The sequence below is a fragment of the Talpa europaea genome (assembly GCF_964194135.1).
Source record: "Talpa europaea genome assembly, chromosome: 10".
NCBI classification, from domain to species: domain Eukaryota; kingdom Metazoa; phylum Chordata; class Mammalia; order Eulipotyphla; family Talpidae; genus Talpa; species Talpa europaea.
Window position 1 is genome coordinate 94189143 of NC_140077.1, and position 23946 is coordinate 94213088.

The following is a 23946-nucleotide window of genomic DNA, read 5'->3' on the forward strand; positions in this document are numbered from 1 at the left end:
TTTGGAACTTGACTGCCCAGGAGAGCAGGAGGAGAAGAGGGCTTCTTGAGCTGTGTCCTTATAGCTTTATGCTCTTCCAGGTCTGTTTGGCACCATGAAGCTACACCCAGCCTTCCCCAGCTGCTTCCTGCTGACGCTGTTCTGCATATGGACCATCACTCCTGAGGCTCAGCTTGTGTCCACGGGGACACCGGCCATCAGTGCAGCCTCTTTCCTGCAGGATCTCATGCATCGCTATGGGGATGGGGAGAGTCTCACCCTGCAGGAGCTAAAGGCCCTACTCAACCACCTGGATGTGGGAGTGGGCCGGGATAACATCAGCCAGCCTGTGCAGGGACAGAGGAACCTCTCCACAGTAAGGCCCCTTGGCTCTGCTGGGCCCTGTCTCTGCCCTGGGGGTGTGGGGGGCTCACAGTCTAGTTGGGCATGGAGCTGAGCAGATCAGGGTGGGTAAGTTTGAGCTGGCAGGTCTGAGTCTATAGGCTGGCCTCCTGGGTGGGTGTTTGAAACCCTTACTGAAGGGTCATGGAAAGTGGGGATTCTCTGAGAGTTATGCAGGTATCATCTGGATCTGCAGGTAAGCTGGAGCTCCCAGGCTGGGACAGCTAATATTTATTTAAAAATTCATCTGAGTCAGTTTGGACTCATGGCTGCCTCCAGTGGAAGGGTTCTCCCAGAGGTTGGGTAAAATGGACAGGTTTTTTTTTTTTTATGATTTATTTATTTATGCATACAAGAGCTGGGATATAGGCCAGAGGTGCAGGGGGGTGAGAGGAGAGGAGTCACCATAGACAGAGTGGGGAACAAAACAGACAGACTGACCAAAGTACAGTGCTGAGGAGAGCAGCGGGCGAGTCAGGAGAGGTCTGCTGCGCCATATGGGTAGCTCCCTGGCCGGCCGGGGATTGAACTTGTGCTACAAAGGCTGCGGGCAGCTTCATAGTTTGTGTCTTAACCCCTTGAGCCACCCGGGAGGCCCGAAATGGCAGGAGAGTGGGATGAGGGTGTTAATGGGATTATTTCAGCAAGGTTACCTTCCCTTAAGGCAAGGCAGGGAGTCTTGTCTTATCTGGCAAGGTACCTCACTAGTGTTAATGGAATCTCTAGACAGATTGGTTTAAAATTCCACCCCCTGGGAGTGGTTAACTGTGGTTAGATTAGCCTTGGTGGGACTTAGCATAGGTCCTGTTTTGGGGTTTGGTTCCTATTTACTCTTTTTTTTTTTTTTTAAGATTTATTTATTTATTATTATTTATTTATTTATGCAAGCACTGGGTACAGTCAGAAGCGCGGGTGGGTGAGAGAATTCACCAGAGCGGAGAGCAGAGCAGGCAGATGGTTCCTATTTACTCGTTTTAACCTATTTCTAATAGAGTTTACAGTTTACAAAGGCCTTTGCCCACTATCTCAGGTGAGCCTGGCAGTACCTCTAGGTACAGGTGGAAAATCTTCATTTGCTAGGAGAAAATACCGAGGGTCCCTCAGTGAGTTGAGGGACCATATCTTCTTGGCCAATCAGAGTCTGGGGTTATTTGTAGCAGCCAAGTATAAGTCAGGCAGCAACATCTTTATATTTAATCTACTTTGTTCCCAGTGCTCACTGTTGTGAGAAATAGAGAAAGATGAGTCATGTTTAGGGAGTTTACTGTCAAGATGAGGCGCTTAACCAACTGAGACAGTTATCTGATATTAAAATGAAGTTCTAAATGTAGGGTTTAAAAATAAGGACGACCAGTTTGCAGTAGAATAGATACGGAAGCTTCTAGGGTGGGGTGTCCTGGGGCTTCACCTTAAAGGAGAGGAGAATCTAGAGAGATCACGTGGCAGCACACAGAACCCCTCGATGCCACTGTACCTGACCTCAGGGGGTTCTGTAGACTCAGAAACACACCCAGAAGACTGACTATTTTAGAGACTGACCCACATGAACCCAAAAAAGTACAATGCAGTCCTTGAGGAATGTTGTCTGAGGGCCCTCCCAAGGGGCCTGAGAACTCATGCCCACTGGTCAGCCCGAGGTGCTTGCTCATAGCTGACTTTGAATCTTTCGATCTCCCTCCCAACACATTCTTTAGATTGGAGACTATACTGCATAACCAAAACAGACATATTCCCCTATGAGCGCCAGTGCTCAAGATCTCTGGAAAGGGTCTGGAGTCTGCATTTTAACCTTACAGCTTCCAGGGGTATTGTGATGTTCAGCCAGATAGTGTCTGGATAAAGCTTTGTCTTCAGCTATGCAAGTAGACTCCTTTGTTCCAGAAACCACACCCTAATCACTGATTAGAATTCAGTTGTTTCCAGAACTCCTCCTCAAAGGGGTGTGCATATGGTGAGTGACTTTGGCTAGGTGACTGATTCCTGCAATGACATCTGTTTTTCAAGTTTAGAAATTACTTTGCCTCATCCCTAGAGATATAGTCTGCAAATTGCCCCAAATTTGGGCATTTCTATCTTCTCTTTCTTTTTTCCCTCTTGGAAGAGTGAGTTGCCATTACTACAGAGCAAGGTGTGGCCGGGTTCTAAGAGGTGTCCTGCCCCCTCCCACTTTGTTTCAGTGCTTTAGTTCTGGAGACCTCTTTGCTGCCCACGAATTCAGTGACCAGTTGAGGATCGGAAAGAGTGACTTCCAGAAATTCTGCCCCACCATCCTCCAGCAGCTGGACTCCCGGGCCTGCTCCTCTGAGAACCAGGAGAATGAGGAGAATGAGCAGACAGAAGAGGGGAAGCCAAGTGCAGTGGAAGGTGAGTCTTGTTCCCATGCTTGTCCTCACGCTCAGCCAGCTGCTGTGAGGCTGTGCTCACTGCTGTGCTCTGGGCAGCCGTGTGGCTGGTGACTGTGTGGTGTGGTACCTTTGGACCAGCCTGTGGATGCTTTTTTTTGATTGCTTTGCCTTTTTAGTTTTTATTAAACCACAAGGGAGCTCCACCTTGGTTTTTAGTTTCTCATTTAAAACCTCACCAAGTCTGCCTTTCATGCTTCTCCCTCTCCTCTGCCGGGCACCTCTGCTCCAGCCACAGTGGACTTAACCGTGATCAGCAGTGTCCCCGATTCCCTAGGCCTACAGTGATTGCCCTGTTGAAATCATGGGGTGCAGTGCAGGTATGCTTCCCAGCCCTGGCCACCTGCACAAGCGTCCCCCTGTTGTTGCCAGCTGCCATTATTAACTCCCAGACTGTTAAACCCTCCATTGTTTTTAACCTCCACCCAAAAGGTAAACTCCTTTTGTTTAGCAACTTTGATGTATTTTTTTAGCCTTTCTCCCAGTACCCAGTAAGAGGCAGATTCAACCAATATTTATTACTGGGTGGTGGGTCTCTGCCCTGATCGCAGGCGAATCTGAACAGGCCTCCCAGGCTAGCCTGAGCGCCCCCACCCTTGGTAACAGAGGCCCTCGTCTGTTCTTGTTCCTCCACAGTGTGGGGCTTTGGTTTCCTCAGTGTCTCACTGATTAACCTGGCCTCTCTCCTGGGAGTCCTCGTCCTGCCATGCACGGAGAAAGCGTTTTTCAGCCGTGTGCTCACTTACTTCATCGCCCTGTCCATTGGAACGCTGCTCTCTAACGCGCTCTTCCAGCTCATCCCAGAGGTGCAGTAGAACAGAAATGTGCGCGTCCTCTTTCCCTGGGGTGTCCCTAGCTGACACCCGCCCGTCCCTGACAATTAGCCACCTGAAAAATTAACTTCTTCATCTTCTCAAGGAACACAAATGACCTTACTCTGGATCTCAAAGGCCTTCTCTCACTCCGGGGCACCAGATTTGCCTCTGGTCTCTTGGGTGAGGTCAGGTGCAAGGCTTTTAGTGGTCGCCCTCTCTGCTGGGGGTCCCTCAGTCCCTTTCCTCAGTTGCTGCCCGGGGCCCTCTCTTCTAAGCAGAGGCCCTGGTGCTACATTTAAAGCAGCCCATAACTTATAACATAGAGAACCAAACAAAGACCAACGTCTATTTCACAAAAATAAAGTTAAAATCACCAAATAAAGGAGAAGGGTGTTCATTCCTTCATGCCTTGCATCTTGACTTTTTCCTGATGAGACTGACTTCCTGGTGCCCTTACTTGACTGTTTTGAAATGTGTGATTTTGTTTTTTAATTGTGGTGACTGAGGAGCTAAAAAAATAAGACCCAAGGTGACCACCTCTCCATCCAGCCAGCGCGGGCAGGACCCACCGCAGGCAGTTCAGGCCTCCCGCCTTTGGGAGATAGAGACCATGTTGGCGGCCTCCCCAGCAAAGACTTCCCCCCAAGAAAAGATGTCAGAGGAGATGTCCAGGACTTGCCTGCTCCTTCATAGTTAGGAAAATCTGGTGCACGGTGAACCTTTGCCATGTTGTTTCAGAATCCATGTGTGCCTAGCTAACACGCTAAGGGGGAGGCCTCATCTTGGGCTACTTTTTTTTTCAGCTCCAGATATTTAATTTATTAATTTTTTAAAGATTTGGGATGAAATACCTTGTTGTCTATTGAATGGAAATACAATAATTGTACATGCTCCGCCCCTGTGTCGCAGGGCACACCTAGTCCTGGCTCAGTTTTGCCCTGCCCGGAGTGTGTGACACTAGAAAATGGAGGAAACGTTTTTGTGACGGGTGATTTTGGAACTCTGTTCTCTCTGCTAGTGCCCTCTCAGAGCAAATAGAGCAAACAACACAAGCAGAAAAAAAAAAAAAAAATCCTAAGAAGTGAAGAAACTGAATTTTATCATCATGAGGCTGTTCATGTTTTCCGTCCCTTCTTCCCGCACTTGGGTCTGTTGTACCTCACACAAAGCCACCAAGTCAAGTCCAGATTCTGTGTGCATGCCCAGGCAGTGCGGAACAGATGTGCAAACAAACACACCAGCACAGTCTCCCTGGCTCGTTCCTGGATAAGAGAGCCTCAGAGTCCAAAGTCTGCCCCGGGTGGCCTCTGGAAAGGCCCGCACTCACCTCAGAGGTGTGATGAGGGAACACCCTGTCCCGCCAGTCACACCAGCTGGCAGACACAGATGCCACCAAAGAAATGGGACAGGGTTCCAAGGTCACCCTGAATTCCTCCTCATTTTTTTTTTTTTCTGAAACTTGATTGAAGGAAATTTCATCAGACTTGAATCACTAACAAATTCTCTATTTCTCTCTCCCTCCCTGCTGTCTCTCTGATTTTCCTTCTGTGTTTCCTTTGTTAATCTCCACCAAAACCTCCCTTGTTGCTTCCCCATCCACTCCGCCTTCTTCCCTCCACTGTGCCTCGCGGCCTTCTCCCTGTCCCGGGGTGGGCTGGCTCTCCCCGACGGCAGTGTGGGGATACGGTCTCCTCTGTGTGACTGTCATCTCCCTCTGCTCCCTCATGGGGGCCAGCGTGGTGCCCTTCATGAAGAAGACTTTTTACAAGAGGCTGCTGCTCTACTTCATAGCTCTGGCGATTGGAACCCTCTACTCCAACGCCCTCTTCCAACTCATCCCGGAGGTATGGCAAGCTAGGAGCTCACACGGGAGCACGCTGTCTCCTGGGGGCGCCGCGGGGCCCAGCGGGAGGACCCTCCACTTAGAAGGAAGGCATGGAAAGGAAGTCCTCTTCCTTTCGGAAAATGAAGCTAAGTCTTAGGCTTGAGCTCAGAAGGGCGGCGCAGGGCTTTAGGGTTGAGAGCTGGGCTTCAAATCCAGCCCCACTGTCAGCAAGTGTATGACCTTCAGCAATTCTGTTACCTCCTGTCTAAAATGGAGGAAATAATAGGACTGACCTCATGACGATGATGTGACCTGTAACTGTGGATGAAAAGATGGAGAGTTTATAGCTCCCCTTTTGCGGCTCTGGGCACAGAGAAACATCAAACACATCAACAGAATTCTTAGGGCTCACTGGGAAGATCAGGTCTCCTCAGCAGGGCATTTGGGGACAAACAATCCAAATAAAAGGCCGACTTCCCGTTTGGTGACGGCACTTTCGCCCTTTCGCCTTGGAAGTGTTGGCAGTCAGCCTTGGAGAAGCTTCGTCTGGTTTGCTGTTGTCTCTGCAGCAGACCTGCAAGCCCGGGTCACTTCCTCCTGGGAGGTCTGACAGGCCTGGACATAGCGCAGTTGAGGCGAGGCCGGGATGATTCCTAAAGCAATGCTTCTGTGCTCTGCCGTCTTCCCTGGCTTCTTGTGGAGAGCTATTAGTTACTGTTTTCACTTCATTTTTTGCTAAGATTTGACTCCCTTGGAAAGTTGACCCAATTATGTCCTTTCTACTTTAGAACTTGGCTTTCTGTGTCTCAAAAAATTATAAGCAGGAGGTAGGGAATCTCATTTTTGTCCCTTTATCACAGAAAGAAGAACCATTTGAGCAGCTCAGCGTTCCCTGTAGGTGTCACATTTACACGTCTGTTCACAAGGAGGCTGGACTTTATTCAAGGCCTGTTTCTGTCTGTAAACCAAATTGCAGGCCCTACCACAATCAAGAGCATCACTGAGGTGGAATGCTCTGTTTCCTACTCTCACCCTCTTCTGCATGGGTTCTTTTGTTTTGCTTGTTTTCTCCTTATAATAAGTGAAGTTTTCAGAAAGAACCCAAAACCCCCAAAATTGACACATGCAGGAACACAGTCTGCTTTCTCGGCTTTGTGGTCAACTGGGAGGTCTGTGGTCAGGAAGATGCCACAATTCGTACTGGGGAATGGATTTCCTATTTTAGAAAGTATAATTACACCATCTCCCTTTGCATTCATGGGCAGATCATCCAAGGACACTAGACAACAGTGAAAATGCAGCGTCTTCTCCTTAAGCATGGAATTTACCAGCAGAGTCTGCCCCTCTAGTACACAAAACAAGATAGATGAAGACTGAGGTGTTATTAAACACAGAAAAGGGCTGTTCTTCCTGAAGATGAGCTGTCTTTTGCATCAGAAAATAAGCTGGAGAGAAAACCTAGTCGATCTCATAATGTACATAGACATGCAGGCAACCTCTGGCTGGAAAGGGGATGAGTAGGTGGCCCAGGCCTCCAGGCATCTCTCCTTCCTGAGAGGAAGTGACTAAGAGATGAGAGGGGACCAGTGAAGATTATTTTCTTAAACTCATTTTTTTTTTCCCCCTGGGTCCACAGGCTTTTGGTTTCAACCCTCTGGAAGATTATTATGTCTCCAAGTCTGCAGTGGTGTTTGGGGGCTTTTATCTTTTCTTTTTCACAGAGAAGATCTTGAAGATGCTTCTTAAGCAGAAAAATGAGGTGAGGCCCAGTTGCTGATAAAGGGAATGCTGCTGGGGCAGCATGCATCTCAAAGCAGGTCTGCATTTTGGTAGTAGTGTTCCCTCAACATAGCGAGCTTCCATGGTAGTCTCTGCCATGGATTAAAATCCACAAATTTCATGGTTAGAGATCTATCCCATGTCACCTCACAAGGATATTATTAGCAGGGTTTGAGGGCGGATGAGAAGCCAGGTCTGGCCTTTTATGAGGCAATAATTTATCCGCATTGGTTTTATCTAGGTTATTTCCTTATATGCCCTTTTGCCTTTAGGAGCTGGGCTTGTGGTGAGGGGGGGTAGGGTGATACCTACATTCAGCATGTATGGAATATGGCTGCAAAGAAATAAGATTAGGGCCTCCTTGGTGGCGCAAGGGGTTAAGACGCAACCTGTGAAGCTATCTGCAGCCACTGCAGCACAAGTTTGATCCCCGGCCAGAGAACTACCCACATGGCACAACAGACCTCTCCTGGCTTGCCCACTGCTCCCCTCAGCAGTGTATTTCAGTCAGTCTGCCTGTTCTATTTATTTATTTTATTTATACAAGCACTGGGTACAGTCAGAAGCGTGGGAGGGTGAGAGAATTCACCAGAGCCAGAGTGGGGAGCAGAGCAGGCAGAAGGACCAAAGTACACTGCTGAGGGGAGCAGCGGGCTTCAGGAGAGGTCTGTGCGCCTTGTGGGACCCTCCTCCAGTGGCCGGGGAGCAGCCGGAGATTAAACTGGCGCTGCAGAGGCTGTGGGCAGCTTCGCAACCCAGCGCTCAACCGCTGCCCCACTGGGGAGGCCCTGGCTCAGCTTTTTAGAGCAGCTTTCTGTAGGCTTCTTACACGTTGCCTGCTTGTGTTTTCTCGGATGGTGGGAATGAGGTCTCCTCCAGTGCTTAGAGCACTTCCTCAGAGTGGGTGCTCAGTGGGTGGTTTGGGGAGTATCATGCTGACACACCCCCCACCCCCCCAAATCCCCTCCAGCATCACCAGGGACACAGCCATTATGCATCTGAGACACTTCCTTCCAAGAAGGACCAGGAAGAGGGGGTGACAGAGAAACTGCAGAATGGAGATCTAGACCACATGATTCCTCAGCACTGCAGCGGTGAGCCAGATGGCAAGGCCCCAGTGATGGACGAGAAGGTCATCGTGGGCTCCCTCTCTGTCCAGGTCAGTGGGACAGCTGCTTCTCAGTGGGGTCTGCTAAGCAATAAGTGGCCTTGATGACTCGGTCTGCCTTGAAGGTTATTGGTTCACCTCTGACCTGAGGGCCATGGGCCTGGCCTTTCTCATAGGATCTGCAGGCTTCCCAGAGCGCCTGTTACTGGCTGAAGGGCGTCCGCTATTCTGACATCGGCACTCTGGCCTGGATGATCACCCTCAGTGATGGCCTCCACAATTTCATCGATGGCCTGGCCATCGGGGCCTCCTTCACCGTGTCTGTTTTTCAAGGCGTCAGCACCTCAGTGGCCATCCTCTGTGAGGAGTTCCCACATGAGCTGGGTAAGCATGCACCCCTGTCCCACCGGTGTCCTTATGTGGCTGAGTACTTGCTGCCCTCTGCCCTACTTCAGAAAGCTTATTGTAACTAATCAACACTATTCTAAATACTCAATATAGGTCATCTCTTAGGGCCTATCAAACTACTGAGCACTTCGCTGCATGTTGGAAGTCTGGGCGGAAGCAGCAGGAGCTCCTGAGCTTTATTGGAGGCAATGTTAAAAGCCTGCACTTCAGAGACTCAAGGTCAAATCCTAGCTTTGCTGCCATTTACTGGCTGGTGACCTTCCACAAATTACTTGACTTCTCTCAATCTCAGTTTTGTTCCAAATACAACATTTGTTGTCCTTGTGAGGAAGGAAGCTCCTTTTATTTCATCATCAATCCAGAGAAAGGAAGCTATTGCTAGTTGGTCACCTTTTTTGAAAATGTTCAGCCTCGGAGCTAGAAGTAGAGAGCCAGTTTTATAAATGAAAACAACTAAAAACGGAGATGAGAGTTCCTTGGCCATGTCACTGTTGTCTTGAGTCTGGGCATGACCTGATTGTCACCCAAGCTTTATCCATCACCTCAGCAGTTTGCCTTCAGCCGGTCTCTGTTCTCTCTCCGCAGGAGACTTTGTCATTCTGCTCAATGCTGGGATGAGCATCCAGCAGGCTCTCTTCTTCAATTTCCTTTCTGCCTGCTGCTGTTACGTGGGTCTGGCCTTTGGCATCCTGGCCGGCAGCCACTTCTCTGCCAACTGGATCTTTGCGCTGGCTGGAGGGATGTTCTTGTATATTGCCCTGGCTGATATGGTAAGTCTCCTGTAGTTTATGCCATGGAGGCAAGGCTAGATTGGATTATTACATCAGGGACTAAAGCTTAGAGGACATTAGTTTGTTTCTAATAACAACTTTATTGCTGAATCATTCACATACCATGCAATTCACCTACTTCAGGTGAATTTAGTGCTTTTGAAGGAGACATTAGATTTTAAAGAAGGAAAACTTTGTGTTCCTATTAGCATATGTAATTAAAGACAGTGATTAAACTCAACTCCAGGGTCCTTACTTAAATATTATAGAATGTATTTATGGATAAATGAAAAGAAGGAAAGAGGGAGAGAAAGAAGGGAAGAAAATTACCCATAATCTCCCCTAAAACACCATCACTTTGGTGTTGTTTTATGGGTTTTGTTTTTTTAATCTCAGTGCATTTTGTCTTTTTAATAACCTGTAATCACACTGAAAATACAATTTTATATCCTGTTGGTTTTTTTAAAGGTTTATTTATACATACAAAAGCTGGGGTACAGGCCAGAGGTGCGGGGGGTGGGGGTGAGAGGATTCACCAGAGACAGAGTGGGGAGCAGAACAGGCAGACTGACTGAAATACACTGCTGAGGGGAGCAGCGGGCGAGACAGGAGAGGTCTCCTTTGCCATGTGGGTTGCTCCCTGGCTGGCCAGGGCTGGCCGGGGATCCCCGGATGCCTGCAGAGGCTGCAGATTGCTTCACAGTGCGGTGCTTAACCCCTTGCGCCACCAGGGAGGCCCTATCCTGGTTTGTTTTTGTCCTTAGTATATCATCGACATTTTTCATGTTGCATACATCTTTCAGTAGTGGTATTTGGCAAGAGGCTGTACCTTCTGCAGAACTAGAATTGCTGTCTCAGAAGGGAAGCCCAGTTTGAGGTTTTTAATATGTATTGCCAGATTTCTTTCTGAAAGGGCTTAACCTTTCTGCATCATTGGCAATGTCTGAAAGTACCTTATGCCTGTAGCATTTGGTTTAACCATATAGTTTGGTATAACCACATTTTGAATTTGCCAGTGAAATACCTGATTTGTTACAGCTTTTGCATGACTAACAAGGTTGATTTCCTTTCATGTTTGTTGGCATGACATGTTCTTGGCATGTTTGCCTGATATTTTTCCATATCCTCTGAAAATAGTGTTTTTGATGAAATGACAGTAGCTGAGCTCCACTGGCCAGCCTCACCCCATGAAAGCACTGTAGTTCTCTCATCCTGTGTGGAGCCCGCCCCAGTTTTACTTGAATTAGAAGGTCTCCTTTCTGGCCCCCGACACAGTCACTCAATTTCCCAAAGATGTGACATCATTTTGGTAGCAAAGATTTTTTTCAAGTGTTTTTGAAGTCCAGCATAAAAGGTTTATTTTTACCAAAGCCACTATTTTTAACCAATTTCTAGACACATCCAGAGTTGTTCACATAGTGTGACCTCAGCAGTGGTAAAATAGTGGTAACCACCTTGGAGAAAGGCAGCTATACTCAAGTTCTAGAGGCTATTATTAGTTTTCTTTGTAAACCAATTCTATCTATGTTCATTATATATCTTAGATAATAGTTATATACTGTTGTGTAGATTATCGACTATTGCAGTAATTGGCATAACACACTTGTTACTGTTTCAAATACTAGAATAATAACAAGTAGTATAGCAGTTACTTGATGTACTGTATATAGCGCACTGGACTGCCCTGAACTTAGGAAGTCCGGAAAGGAACTATAACTCTCTCGTTTTCTCTTCTGTCACAGTTCCCTGAGATGAATGAGGTCTCTCAAGAGGACGAAAGGAAGGGCAGCGTCTTGGTCCCCTTTGTCATCCAGAACCTGGGCCTCTTGACTGGTTTCACCATCATGCTGGTGCTCACTATGTATTCAGGGCAGATCCAGATTGGGTAGGGCCTGTGGCTGTCCAGGCCCTGGCCCGAGGACTCTGCATTCACAAAGCCCCTCGGAAGAGGCAGTTCTATTCAAAACTGACACGGACTGTATTCCTGCATTCAAATGTCAGCTGTTTTTAAAATGCTCTGTCCTAGGAATAAGCTGCCCTGGTAACCAGTCTCTAGGTCGACCTCTCCTCTCCTTTCCCTCTTTCTCAGAGTGACTCGGGAACCCGAATATAGCTTCGAAGACCAGCCTGTTTTCTCTGGTTATCCTGCCCTTTCTCATCCAACCAGCACGGAGAGACTTTGAATCCTTTGCCCACCCAGTGGTCATAACCTGGTTAGAACTATCACGGGGTCAATATAGTTTGGGGCCCATGAATCTTGATGTGCACCCTCGACATCAAGGTGACCCCTTTAGTAGTGGATTCACCTATTTTTTCAAAGTTTATTCAGTTGCCTGATCTCTCAAAGAGAAATGGGACAGATGAGTGGGCAGGAGAAGCAGGGCCTGTCGTGAGTGCAGAAGTGGAGGCCACACATGAGTCCTGTCCTGATGGTGACTTCTGTGCATTGGGACACCGGGTATCACTTTTGTGGCTGTACTTGCTGACATGACTGTCCAGGTGAACTAGCAGGTAGCTTTGGTCATGCAGGTCTCCCCTTCTTCCAGATTAACACAGACAGAACAGGAGGCAGAGAAGGGAGACCTGCAAGCCCTTGGTTTTGCCATGATTCCCACCTCCCCTTCCCCACTTGCATCTTCTGGGACACTTTTCTGCTGCCTCCCCCTAGAAGCACACTCTGAGCACATTCCCAAGGCTGGTCTTAGCGGGGAGATGGCACAAATGGACAGCCCTGGTCAGCATGCCCACTGCAACATGGCAGGTTGGCTCGTAGAACAGGAGTGCAGCTCGTGGTCTTCTCAGACAAGGGTAATCAGGAATGAAATCAGTGCAGACACAGTGTGAGATTTGTTAGTTCCTTAAATAAAAGTACTGGGGTGCTGCAGGGGTATGCAGAACAGGGGACCCATGGATTGTTCTGCGATGGGTTTTCAGTGGCACTCTATAGGTTACCCCACCCAAGGAAGGGCAAACCCTGTGTTGTGTTGAATATTAACTGCTCTAATCCTCTTAAGAAAATGGATGGATAGGCTTATCTGTGAGACTGTAGACCAGCCTCAGGCACTGTGGAGCCCTCTCCTCGGAACTCTGGCTTCGAGGGGAGCTGATCTCCAGGTTCACTAGGTGAATTGATTTATTATTATCATATTGATATGTGAGTTTCTTTAGCCACTTTGGGGAGCCGATCTCTCCAGAAGCCTTTCTTAGTGGTGCCCACAGTTGCAGCCTGGGGGCTGTGTTTGCAAGCTGACGTGTGTGTGGCTGAGCACTGGCTCGAGGCCAACACCTGCGTGTGTTTCTGTTCTTGCACAGAAGAACTTAACACTATACCCACTAATTAAACACAGCATCTATTTTGTTTTTTTCTTCTTGGGGAACATCCCTCAAACCAGGAATTTTCTTAAAAAGAACATGAGCAGGAACTCACGACTGGTGATGCTCCTCTAAGTTTTTCTCCCATCTTGCTTGTTGATTTTGATAGATTTGAGAATGGGCTGAAGAAGGAAAATTCTCAGTTATCAAGATTCTAGAGGAAGTATCAGGACTAATTTCTGGTAGGATTATGGTCCAGTTTTACCAAAGAATCAATTCCTTGAATGTTGGAATCGAACTTTTTATCGTGTCATTATCATGAGTTACATTTGAAAAATGACTCTTTGTCTTTCCTGTTTTGTTTTTCTCAAACTGCTTTCAGGAGCTCCAGAAAATAACACTCAAACTTTCAGGCTTTAGAAGATTTTGCTTTCCTTAATTCATATTGATGATGTATTAAATGTATCATTTTTTAGCATTCCCTATGGATCTGTCATTCCTTCCAAAGACCATTATTCTTGGAGTAGAACACTAAGTTAGAGTTAGTGGGCTTCTAGTTTAGGAGAAGAATGCAAAAATATAATCTTTGATAAAGTAAAACATGAAAAATGAAGTAGCAGGGTGCTTCCCCATTTTTTGCTCATCTCTGTTAAGAACTAGACTTCTCTAGACAGTTGCCACAAAGGGAAATTCTCTTCAAACAGTAATTGGTCCAGAGGCCAGTCCTAGTTGGAGCTGAGGAGGGGCGGAGACTCTCATTCATGCAACTGATTGTATATTGCTTCTGGCAGTAGATTTGCCTCATGAATTGAAAGTGTAGCAATTTCTCTTTGACTTTTAAGTGTTGAATTTGCTGTTTTAAGCATTTGTACATATAAGAAGTCTGAGGAATGGCAAGTTTGAGGAACTTTTCACCCTTGACTTTAGCATCTTCAACCTCTCGTTCCCCAGATGAACCAGCTCTTATTAGCCTTAGCAAGAGAGGTGTAAGTCACATGCAGGAGTGGTCACCCAGAAGCAGGACCTCTGCCTTCATCACCCATGACATGCAAATGGCCTTCTGTCCTTGTCCCTAAAGATTTTTTGTGTCCAATGTCAACCTAGGGATTCCTCTCATTTCTCTCTCACCATGGCTTTGAAGAAAGCTCTGTTTGATTTTACAAAAGATCTGTTTTCAGTAAATCCTTCCAAAGAGATGGCAGAATGCTGAAGATCTGCTCAAAACCCAGTAAGTTGTCTGATTTTTGCAAAAGAGGTTAAGTTTTTATTGTTCATTTTTCCTTTTACAGTTCTGCAATTCCATCACAGTATTTTTTAAATAACTCAGGTGTTATGAGAACAAATTAGAAAATAAATAACTTATGTGGACTGTAAATGTTTTATTTGTAAAATTCTATAAATAAAGCTATATTCTATAACTGTTGCATGCCAAGTGTCCTTTCTTGCCATAAGGTGGGTGTAATGCAGACACTTAAACACAAGGTGGCAGTGTTGTCTCACCGTCTTGTGAAGTGTTTTTCTGATCCAGTTTACTCTTTTTTTTTTTGAGATTTATTTATGCATATAAGAACTGGGGTCCAGGCCAGAGGTGTGGGGGGTGAAAGGATTCACCAGAGACAGAGTGGGGATCAGAACTGGCGGATCTACTGATATGCACTGCTGAGGGGAGCAGCAGGCAAGGCAGGAGAGGTCTACTGCGCCATGTGGGTTAGCTCCCTATCTGGGGATCAAACTCATGCTGCAGTGGCTGGTGATAGCTTTATAGCTCTGAGACTTTAACCCCTGCACCACCAGGAGGCCCCAGCTTAAATTTTGATGAAGGGATTTTATATGGAACCTTAAATGTAATGTGCTCACTTTATAAATGGTTAATTTATCTTACCTGAGGCCTGTGATTTCCTTGTTGCTTGATGGTAGATGAAAGTGCTTCCTGTGAAGAGCTTTCAAAGTTCATTAACCAGATACTATATCAAACCACCACAGTTGTTTAAGGTGACACCCTGGTCCATTGGTCTCCAGAGGCCTTCCCTGCCCATCTTCCCTTGGTGTCCCCAAGCTGGGATGGGAGCCTATCAGTACAAAGCTCATTTACAGACTTGAATTGACATTGCTATTGTCTCTACACTCTGTTCCTTCTGGGTGGAGGCTCAGGTATTCACTCTGATTTCAGCACTAATCTCACAGAGAATGAATGAAAAGACCCACTGAAGTGCCTGTGCCTGAGAAGACTCCCTTTTCACTGTCAGCAGTCCCATCATGTCTTCCTGGTTTTGCTCCTACCTTGTTACCTGGTCCTTGTCTATTCAGAAACAGAAATTAGAGGTGAATTTTTGGTGTGCATAGAGCAGCGAGGCAGGTGAACCAGGTCATTAAGAAGATCGACACTGGTGGTGCAAGGGGTTAAGTCTCAGCACTATGAAGCTGTCCACAGCCATTACAGCATGAGTTCGATCCCTGGCCACAGAGCTGACCCACATGGCGCAGCAGACCTCTCCTGACACGTCCGCTGCTCCCCTCAACAGAGTATTTCAGTGAATCTGCCTGGTCTGCTCCCCACTCAGTCTCTGGTGAATCCTCTCACCCCCACCCCCACACCTCTGGCCTGTGCCCCAGCTCTTGTATGCATAAATAAATCTTTAAAAAAAAAAAGAATAATACTCATGTAAAGATTTTTATATTCTTAATGATCTGGTGTGAAATACTTTAACTTCTAGAGAAAGATATTTAGATACCAGCAAAATGAATTCCTTTCATCCTTCTGGAATGGCTGAATTACATTCTCTTCATGATAGATGACTCTTTCAGATAAACTTTTTAAATAGAAAAAGTTGGAGCTTGGAAAAGAACCGTAAGTCCTTATCAGCCTTCAGCTAAGTATGTTTAGAGTTCCTAGCCAAAAACCATTTTTCTTCCCAACATCACAACCCCTTCTTGCCAGATGTCTATTCAGGGCTTATTTTAAACAAAGGAAGGGAGTTAACAGAAAGTATCTTCCTGTATGACAGCAATCTTTGACCCTGGCAGAGGGTGGGATTTCAGGATGGTGGCATCAATTTTAGTTTAAAAACAGCCCCAAAGTGTTCTAACTGGCAATTATAAGCCAAGAAGTAGTTCTTCCTTCCACCACGTTATGGGTTTTGTTTATTTGTGACTTGCTTTTAAATCTTTGGAACATTGAATGTGGGCTGTGGGTATGCTCAGGGCCCTCCCCATCTTCAGCCCCATGACTGGACAAGCTTAGGCAATAATCTACATGGATTTTTACATAAACACGTGTAACAAAGCTATCAAGAAATTTCTAGTAGGGACCCTGGATGAGCCTGTTGCCCCAATCAGCCACAAAGATGGTCTCATTGCAATAGACAGCTACTCCCATCCAGGGTGGGGGCGGCAGGTGGACCTGCACACTCCCCCAGCCATGGGAACCAAGTGTGGAGAGGTGCTCTCCAGTGGCACTTGGACCTTCACTGCATGGTTGGGGAAAAGTGTCACTATATTCTCATTCTTGTTCCCCAGCCAAAAAATGTGGGGCCTGCAAAATAGCCATCGAGCTTGCCTTTGGGATGGAGTGTGAAAAAGCAGTGACTGTAGAATACAATGATTGTATGTCCATGGGCTCTGGCACTCCCTGGGGGCCCATGAGGTAGCCAGCTCCACTGTTGGTCTTTTTTTTTTTTTTTTTTAAGATTTATTTATTTATACAGGCACTGGGTACAGTCAGAAGCGCGGGAGGGTGAGAGAATTCACCAGAGCCAGAGCAGGGAACAGAATAGGCAGAAGGACCAAGTTACACTGCTGAGGGGAGCAGCGGGCGGCAGGAGAGGTCTGCGCGCCATGTGGGACCCTCCTCTGGTGGCCGGGAGCAGCCGGGGATCGAACCGGTGCTGCAGATGCTGCAAGCAGCTTCGCAACCCAGTGTTCAACTGCTGCGCCACCCGGGAGGCCCCCTCCAGTGTTGGTCTTGAACTTACCCTCAGGGAAGAAAGAAGATCCTAACTCAATGGCTGTCATGGACTGCCACAGCAGTGTCTCCATTGAGGTCTGCACACCTCTGGAGGACTGTGGCTACCCCGGGGAGCACCCACCCTGGGAGCCCAAAGCCAACTTGACCTTGCCTGCGTTAGAGAAAATCTGAATACACTGTCGCTGTCAGCTGTCACTATGTAGCGCCTGCTAGCTGCCAGCACACTGGGAACTGGGCCCTTCTCCCCTACCAGACTGCCAACTCCAAGATGAGCTCATCTTCAATAGTTCTGTCCTGCGTGCTGCTCTTGCTGGACTTGTACCTGGGACTACACACCCTGTAGCCCCAGGCAGCTGGGGGATAGGATGTAACACTTGACATCCAAGAAAGTGGCAGGACACAGGGCATGCATGCTTGGCTAAGATTTTTATTTTTTAAATTTTTAAAGATTTTTTTAAAATTTAGTTATGCAGGGCCTCCCCGGTGGCGCAGCGGTTGAGCGCTGGGTTGCGAAGCTGCCCGCGGCCTCTGCAGCGCCGGTTCGATCCCCGGCTGCTCCCCGGCCACCAAAGGAGGGTCCCACATGGCGCGCAGACCTCTCCTGCCGCCCGCTGCTCCCCTCAGCAGTGTACTTCGGTCCTTCTGCCTGCTGTGCTCCCTGCTCTGGCTCTGGTGAATTCTCTCACCCTCCCGCGCTTCTGACTGTACCCAGTGCATGTATAAACAAAACAAACAAACAGACCAGCAAACAAATAAATAAAGCATGCCTCTATACAAAAAAAAAAAAAAAAAAAAAAAAAAAAAAAAAAAAAAATTTAGTTATGCATACAAGAACTGGGGTCCAGGGCCTCCCTAGTGGTGCAAGGGGTTTAGCACAGCACTGTGAAGCTATCCGCAGTCTCTGCAGTCTCTGAGTTTGATCCCCAGCTGCCCAGGGAGCTACCCACATGGTGCAGCAGACCTCTCCTGTCTCGTCTGCTGCTCCCCTCAGCAGTGTATTTCAGTAGATCTCCCTGTTCTGCTCCCCACTCTGTCTCTGGTGAATACTCTCACTCCCCACATCTCTGGCCTGTACCCCAGTTCTTGTATGCATAAATAAATAAATCTTTAATAAGAAAAGAAAAAATGTAATGCAGGGGCCTCCCTGATGGCGCAAGGGATTAAGTCTCAGCACTATGGAGATATCAGCAGCCATTGCAGCATGAGTTTGATTCCCAGCCAGGAAGCTGACCCACATGGGGCAGCAGACCTCTCAAATCTCACCCGCTGCTCCCCTCAGCAGTGTATTTCAGTCAATCCGCCTGTTCTGCTCCCCACTCTGTCTCTGGTGAATCCTCTCACCCCTCCCGCACACCTCTGGCCTACACCCCAGCTCTTGTATGCATAAATAAGTAAAATAAATCTTTAAAAAGAAAAGATAAATGTAATGCAGCTTTGCAAGTTAGTTTAAATAAAAAAGTTCTTAGAAGAGGGTATAAATTTGGTGCTTTTTGAATAAATAAAGATAAAAACAGCTAATACAATTGATTAATGCAAGGTTGGGATTTTGTCTTTGTCTTCAACCAAAAGGACCCAGGATCCTTATTTTTTTTTTAAGATTTATTTACTTATACAAGAAATGGGGTACAGGTCAGAGGTGCGGCAGGGCGAGAGAATTCACCTGAGACAGAGTGGGGCTCAGAACAGGTAGATGGACCAAAGACACTGCTGAGAGGAGTAGCGGGCGAGACAGGAGAGGTCTGCTGTGCCATGTGTGTAGCTCCCTGGCTGGCCGGGAATCAAACTGGCGCTGCAGAGGCTGTGGACAGCTTCACAGCGCAGCGCTCAACCCGCTGTACCACCGGGGAGGCCCCAGGACACAGGATCTTAGGTTCACAAGAATGGGTTTGTGTTAATTCTGTGACTGGCTGTGTGAACTTGGATAATGTCTAACCTCTCTGCATGTCAGTGTCTTTTGAGTATAGAAATGATCATTTCTGTATTCCCTAGCTCCATAACCATAATGAGAACTAAATGTGTAAAAAAGAGCTTTATAAATTAAAACTCTATACCAGGGATAATTAACATTCTGTGGTTTGGATTCCTTTGAGAATCTGAAAAATGTATGCTTTCTCACACATTTCTCGTACAGCCCCCAAAGCACTTACACATGCACTTAAAAAACATCAATCTCATAGTTAGGAGCAGGCTGGGTGGGAAATGCTTTAAAACCTTTGCACAGGGCCTCCCTGGTGGCACAAGGGGTTAAGACACAACCTATGAAGCTGTCCACAGCCACTGCAGCATGAGTTTGATCCCTCGCCAGGAAGCAACCCACATGATGCAGCAGACCTCTCCTGACTTGCCTGCGGCTCCTCTCAGCAGTGTATTTCAGTCAATCTGCCTGTTCTGCTCCCCACTCTGTCTCTGGTGAATCCTCTCACTCCCTGTATGTTTGGCCTACACCCCAGTTCTTGTATGTATAAATAAATAAATCTAAATAAATAAATAAATAAGACTTTTGCACAAAAGAAAAAGAAAAAACAAATGAAAATCTTTTCACAGGTTAGAACTTCTTTTTTTTTTTTTTTTTAAAGATTTATTTATTTATATAAGCACTGGGTACAGTCAGAAACTCAGGAGGGTGAGAGGATTCACCAGAGCCAGAGCAGGGAACAGAACAGGCAGACTGACAAAATACACTGCTGAGGGGAGCAGCGGGCGGCAGGAGAGGTCTGTGAGCCATGTGGGACCCTCGCCGGTGGCTGGGGATCGAACCAGCGCTATACCCAGCGCTCAACCACTGTGCCATCAGGGGAGGCCCAGGTTAGAACTTCTGCTGCAAGTTCTTACTATCACAAGGATGAGATGAGGGGCCTCCCCAGTGGCGCAGCGGTTGAGTGCTGGGTTGCGAGGCTGCCCACAGCCTCTGCAGCGCCAGTTCTATCCCCGGCTGCTCCCCGGCCACCAGAGGAGGGTCCCACAAGGCGCGCAGACCTCTCCTGCCGCCTGCTGCTCCCCTCAGCAGTGTACTTCGGTCCTTCTGCCTGCTCTGCTCCCCGCTCTGGCTCTGGTGAATTCTCTCACCCTCCCGCGCTTCTGACTGTACCCAGTGCTTGTATAAATAAATAAATAAATCTTAAAAAAAAATGAGATGAGACGAAATTTATTCATATTCAACAGATTATTGAGCTCCAGCTTGGGCCAAGTACAGCATGACATGGCAGTGAATGTGACATACAGCAGGTGTGTGAGTAGACACACAGAAACAGGTGCTACAGATAAATTACCATGGGGTGATGAGGGAGAAAGTGGTGGGAAGGAGGGCTGGTTGTGGCTTTACCTAACAGGGAAGGCCTCTGGCAGAGAGCTAATTTAAGTTGAGCCATACGTAACGAGGAGGCAGCTTTGTGAAGATCTAGAAGAATCTAAGCAAAAAGGCCAGCAGATGTAGGAGTTCTGGGACAGACAGGAGCTTGGACTGTTTGAGGTCAGTTTGTCTACATGGTTGTTTTTTGTTTTGTTTTAAGATTTATTTATTTATTTATTTATGCATACAAGAATTGGGGTACAGGCCAGAGATGCGGGGGGTGAGAGGATTCACCAGAGACAGAGTGGGGAACAGAACAGGCAGATTGACTGAAATACACTGCTGAGGGGAGCCGTGGGCAAACCAGGAGAGGTCTGCCGTGCCATGTGGGTTGCTCCCTGTCCGGGGATCGAACTCGCGCACAGTGGCTGTGGACTGCTTCATAGGTTGTGTCTTAACCTCTTGCGCCCCCAGGGAGGCCCTACATTGTTGTTTTTACAGTATAGACAAGGCCACCACACAGACAGCTGCAGGGGGTTCAGGGAAAGAGGTTTGAGTTGAACTCAGAGAGTCAGGGAAAGGAGGGGACGTTTGAGTGTTTTTAGCAGAGGAGAGACAAATCACATGTTTAGAAAGATCACTTAGAAAGACCTGTTATATGGACAAATGGGCTGTAGGGGGAGTAAGTTTACAGGATACGGTGTGAGGGAAGGCTCTTCCCCCTACATTGTGTGGCCCTGGCCACTTGATGTAAGCCAGTGTCTTTTACCTGTGGCATCTTTTTTTTTTTTTTTTTAAGTTTATTTATTTATTTATACAAGCACTGGGTATAGTCAGAAGCGTGGGAGGGTGAGAGAATTCACCAGAGCCAGAGCAGGGAACAGAACAGGCAGACTGATGAAACACACTGCTGAGGGGAACAGTGGGCACGGCAGGAGGGGTCTGTCCCACTATGTAGGACCCTCATCAAAGGCTGGGGATTGAACCGGCGCTGCAGAGGCTGTGGGCAGCTTCACAGCCCAGCGCTCAACAGTTGCGCCACCAGGGGAGGCCCGAACTTGTGGCATCTTACCTGTGGACTGCTAGCCCACATATAGGAGAGGTGTTAAATTCTACTGCCCTAGAATAGAACGGTTACTGCCAACACTTCCTCCTGCTTTGAAGTGATATTAACTATAGTATCAGGGAGTGATGATGGCAGCTTTGGGGCTCCCCAATGTTTGTCACAGTTCTCAGAGGACTGGTTGTCTAGAAGGCCAAGAGATAACACACTGTTAAGAAGTTTGCACTCTACTCAAAAAATGACCCAAGGGCCTCCCTGGGTGGCGCAAGGGGTTAAGAGGCAACCTATGAAGCTGTCCGCAGCCTCTGCAGCACAAGTTCTATCCCCAGCTGGCCAGGGAGCAACCCACATGGCGCAGCAGACATCTCCTGACTTGCCTGCTGCTTCCCTCAGCAGTGTATTTCAGTCACTCTGCCTGTTCTGTTCCCCACTCTATCTCTGGTGAATCCTCTCAACCCCTGCACCTCTGGCCTGTACCCCAGCTCTTGTATGTATAAATAAATAAATCTTTAAAAAAAAATGATGCAAATATCAACCTGTGAATATGTACTTTCCAAACAGCAGAACTTTGATTAGCATTTTTTACTTACAAGTGTCTAAAGAGATTATTAATCTGCTAGCACGCTATAGTTTGACAGGATGTTGCATTAGATAATATTTTCCTAATTATAAAAAATAACTTACCTGGATTCACAAATTTTTTAGACTTCAAGACTGTGTGTATGTGTGGCGGGGGTGGGAGGGTGATGGGGGAGAGGGCATTGTTTCTAATACCAGGGTGTTTTAATCAATATCGAACACACTTGTAGAAAGGTGTGAAAAAATATACAGTATAATATATGATGTACACATAATATGTACCATTAAAACAGCATGTGTTTAGTGCTTTTCATATAAATTTAGAGATTATACACTATAAAAATAGCTCTTGTTCTGTGTAATTATTTTAGAAATGCTTAGTTTGCTCTTGTTGAAACAGAAGTTTAATATTTAATGGCCTCATACAATAAGAAACAGATGCCACATTAGTTTTACAACAGTGGAAACCAGGATTCCCTGTGTTTTTGCTAAATTAAAATTGTTCATAATTATTTCTCAGAAGAGCCGGTCATTAATTAAGGTTTATGAAGTGCTTAGGGAGTTCCAGAGGAAATATACCAAGTCTCATAAGCCCTGTAAGATGGAAACCAAGATTTGAAGAAATTAGTAAAAAGCCAATTGTTTACGAATCTTGATAATTTCAAATGTTTACCTTATTTTGATCAGTACAGAAAGTTAAAGGAGAATCAAATTCACCAATTAGACAAAAATATGACTGACACTGGCAAGGTGGATGGGGTTACAAGCCAAATGAAATCATCCTCCATTGTGGCTGGGATTCAATAATAATGAAAACCAAACCAGCACCAATGAAGTTAAGTCTTACTCATCAAAATAGACGAAATTTGGGAAGGAAGTTTACTTACACTTTTCCTCTTTCACTTTTCCTTGTTACATATTTTCATCGAGTGGTTCTATGTGTTTTATTTTGATCAGAGAACTTGGTTAGAAAGCCCCCTGGGGGGAGAGGGGATATGAATGCTGCTGGGAAAAGCCCTGGACAATAGCTAGGCCTTTGAAAGAAAGAATATTTTTCTTAATTTTTACCTAATTATAAAGTATTGCTCTCTCACCAGAGAAAATTTGAGAAATACAAAAAATTAGGTTTTTTTATAAGTTGCTTTTAAGGGCCTCCCTGGTGGCGCAAGGGGTTGAGACGCAACCTATGAAGCTATCTGCAGCCACTGCAGCACGAGTTCGATCCCCGGCCAGGGAGAAACACACATGGCACAGCAGACCTCTCCTGACTCGCCTGCTGCTCCCCTCAGCAGTGTACTTCAATCAGTCTGCCTTTTCTGTTCCCCACTCTGTCTCTGGTGAATCCTCTCACCCCCCACACACCTCTGGCCTGTACCTCAGCTCTTGCATGCATAAATAAATAAATATTAAAAAAAATAAGTTACTTTTAATCAAACCACCAAACAATGGTTAAGATTTTGGGGTGTGTTCTCATCAGATCAAGCTCCATGAGAGTATTGACTGTGTAGATTTTAGTTCATTATTGTGTCCCTATCACCTTGCAGAATGCCTGGCACAAACATCAGCAAAAACCCAGTGTGTTCCAATATTCACAGCAGCATTATTTACAATAGCTAGGACATGGAGGGTGCCTAAATCTCCTCCAACAGACTAACAGATCTCAAAGACATGGTACAGCCACACCAGGGAGCGTTACATAGCCACAAGAAAGGAGGAAATGCAGTCATTTTCAACAAAATGGAGAGAATTTGAAAAAATTGCACAGCAAAATAAGTCAGAACAATAGTGGACATTTATAGAACAGACAATTGGACAATGTAAAACACTTTCAAAAACTACTGAACATCAATAAACATCGTGAGGTTCTGAGGGTAAAGGGGTGGGGAGAGAAAGGGATAAGGGGACACAGAGGTTGGGGGGAGAATGCCTGGTGGAATTGCACCTAATTAATATTTGCTGAATGTTTTTAAAATTTATCTATATTGTTGCATTTTTCAATAAGCTGAGTATTACTCCATTATTTGAATAATTATTGCTGTTGAGTAAACTACCTAAAAGAATTATTGGGTCATAGAGTAGATGTATAAACTTTATTTTTTTAAGATTTATTTTTATTTATTTATGCATACAAGAACTGTGGTACAGGCCAGAGGTGAGGGGGTGGGGGTGAGAGGATTCACCAGAGACAGAGTGGGGAAGAGGAACAGGTGGATATACTGAAATACACCGCTGAGGGGAGCAGTGGGTGAGT

The 23946-nt window shown here is 46.4% G+C and overlaps 1 protein-coding gene across 2 annotated transcripts; it reads left to right on the top strand.

Annotated features, from left to right (window-relative positions):
• Nucleotides 1-94: 94 nt before the first annotated feature.
• SLC39A14 (solute carrier family 39 member 14) lies at nucleotides 95-11377 on the top strand (the record flags this gene model as incomplete). Of its 2 annotated transcripts, none has more annotated exons than XM_084244784.1 (8): nucleotides 95-355; nucleotides 2559-2745; nucleotides 3420-3589; nucleotides 7060-7182; nucleotides 8173-8361; nucleotides 8487-8694; nucleotides 9304-9488; nucleotides 11231-11377. In XM_084244784.1, the coding sequence occupies 8 exons, from the start codon at nucleotides 95-97 to the stop codon at nucleotides 11375-11377; spliced, it is 1470 nt and encodes a 489-aa protein (XP_084100910.1). The 2 variants fall into 2 exon arrangements, with proteins under 2 accessions (XP_084100910.1, XP_084100909.1); XM_084244783.1 differs by lacking the exon at nucleotides 3420-3589 and adding an exon at nucleotides 5273-5442.
• Nucleotides 11378-23946: the final 12569 nt, after the last annotated feature.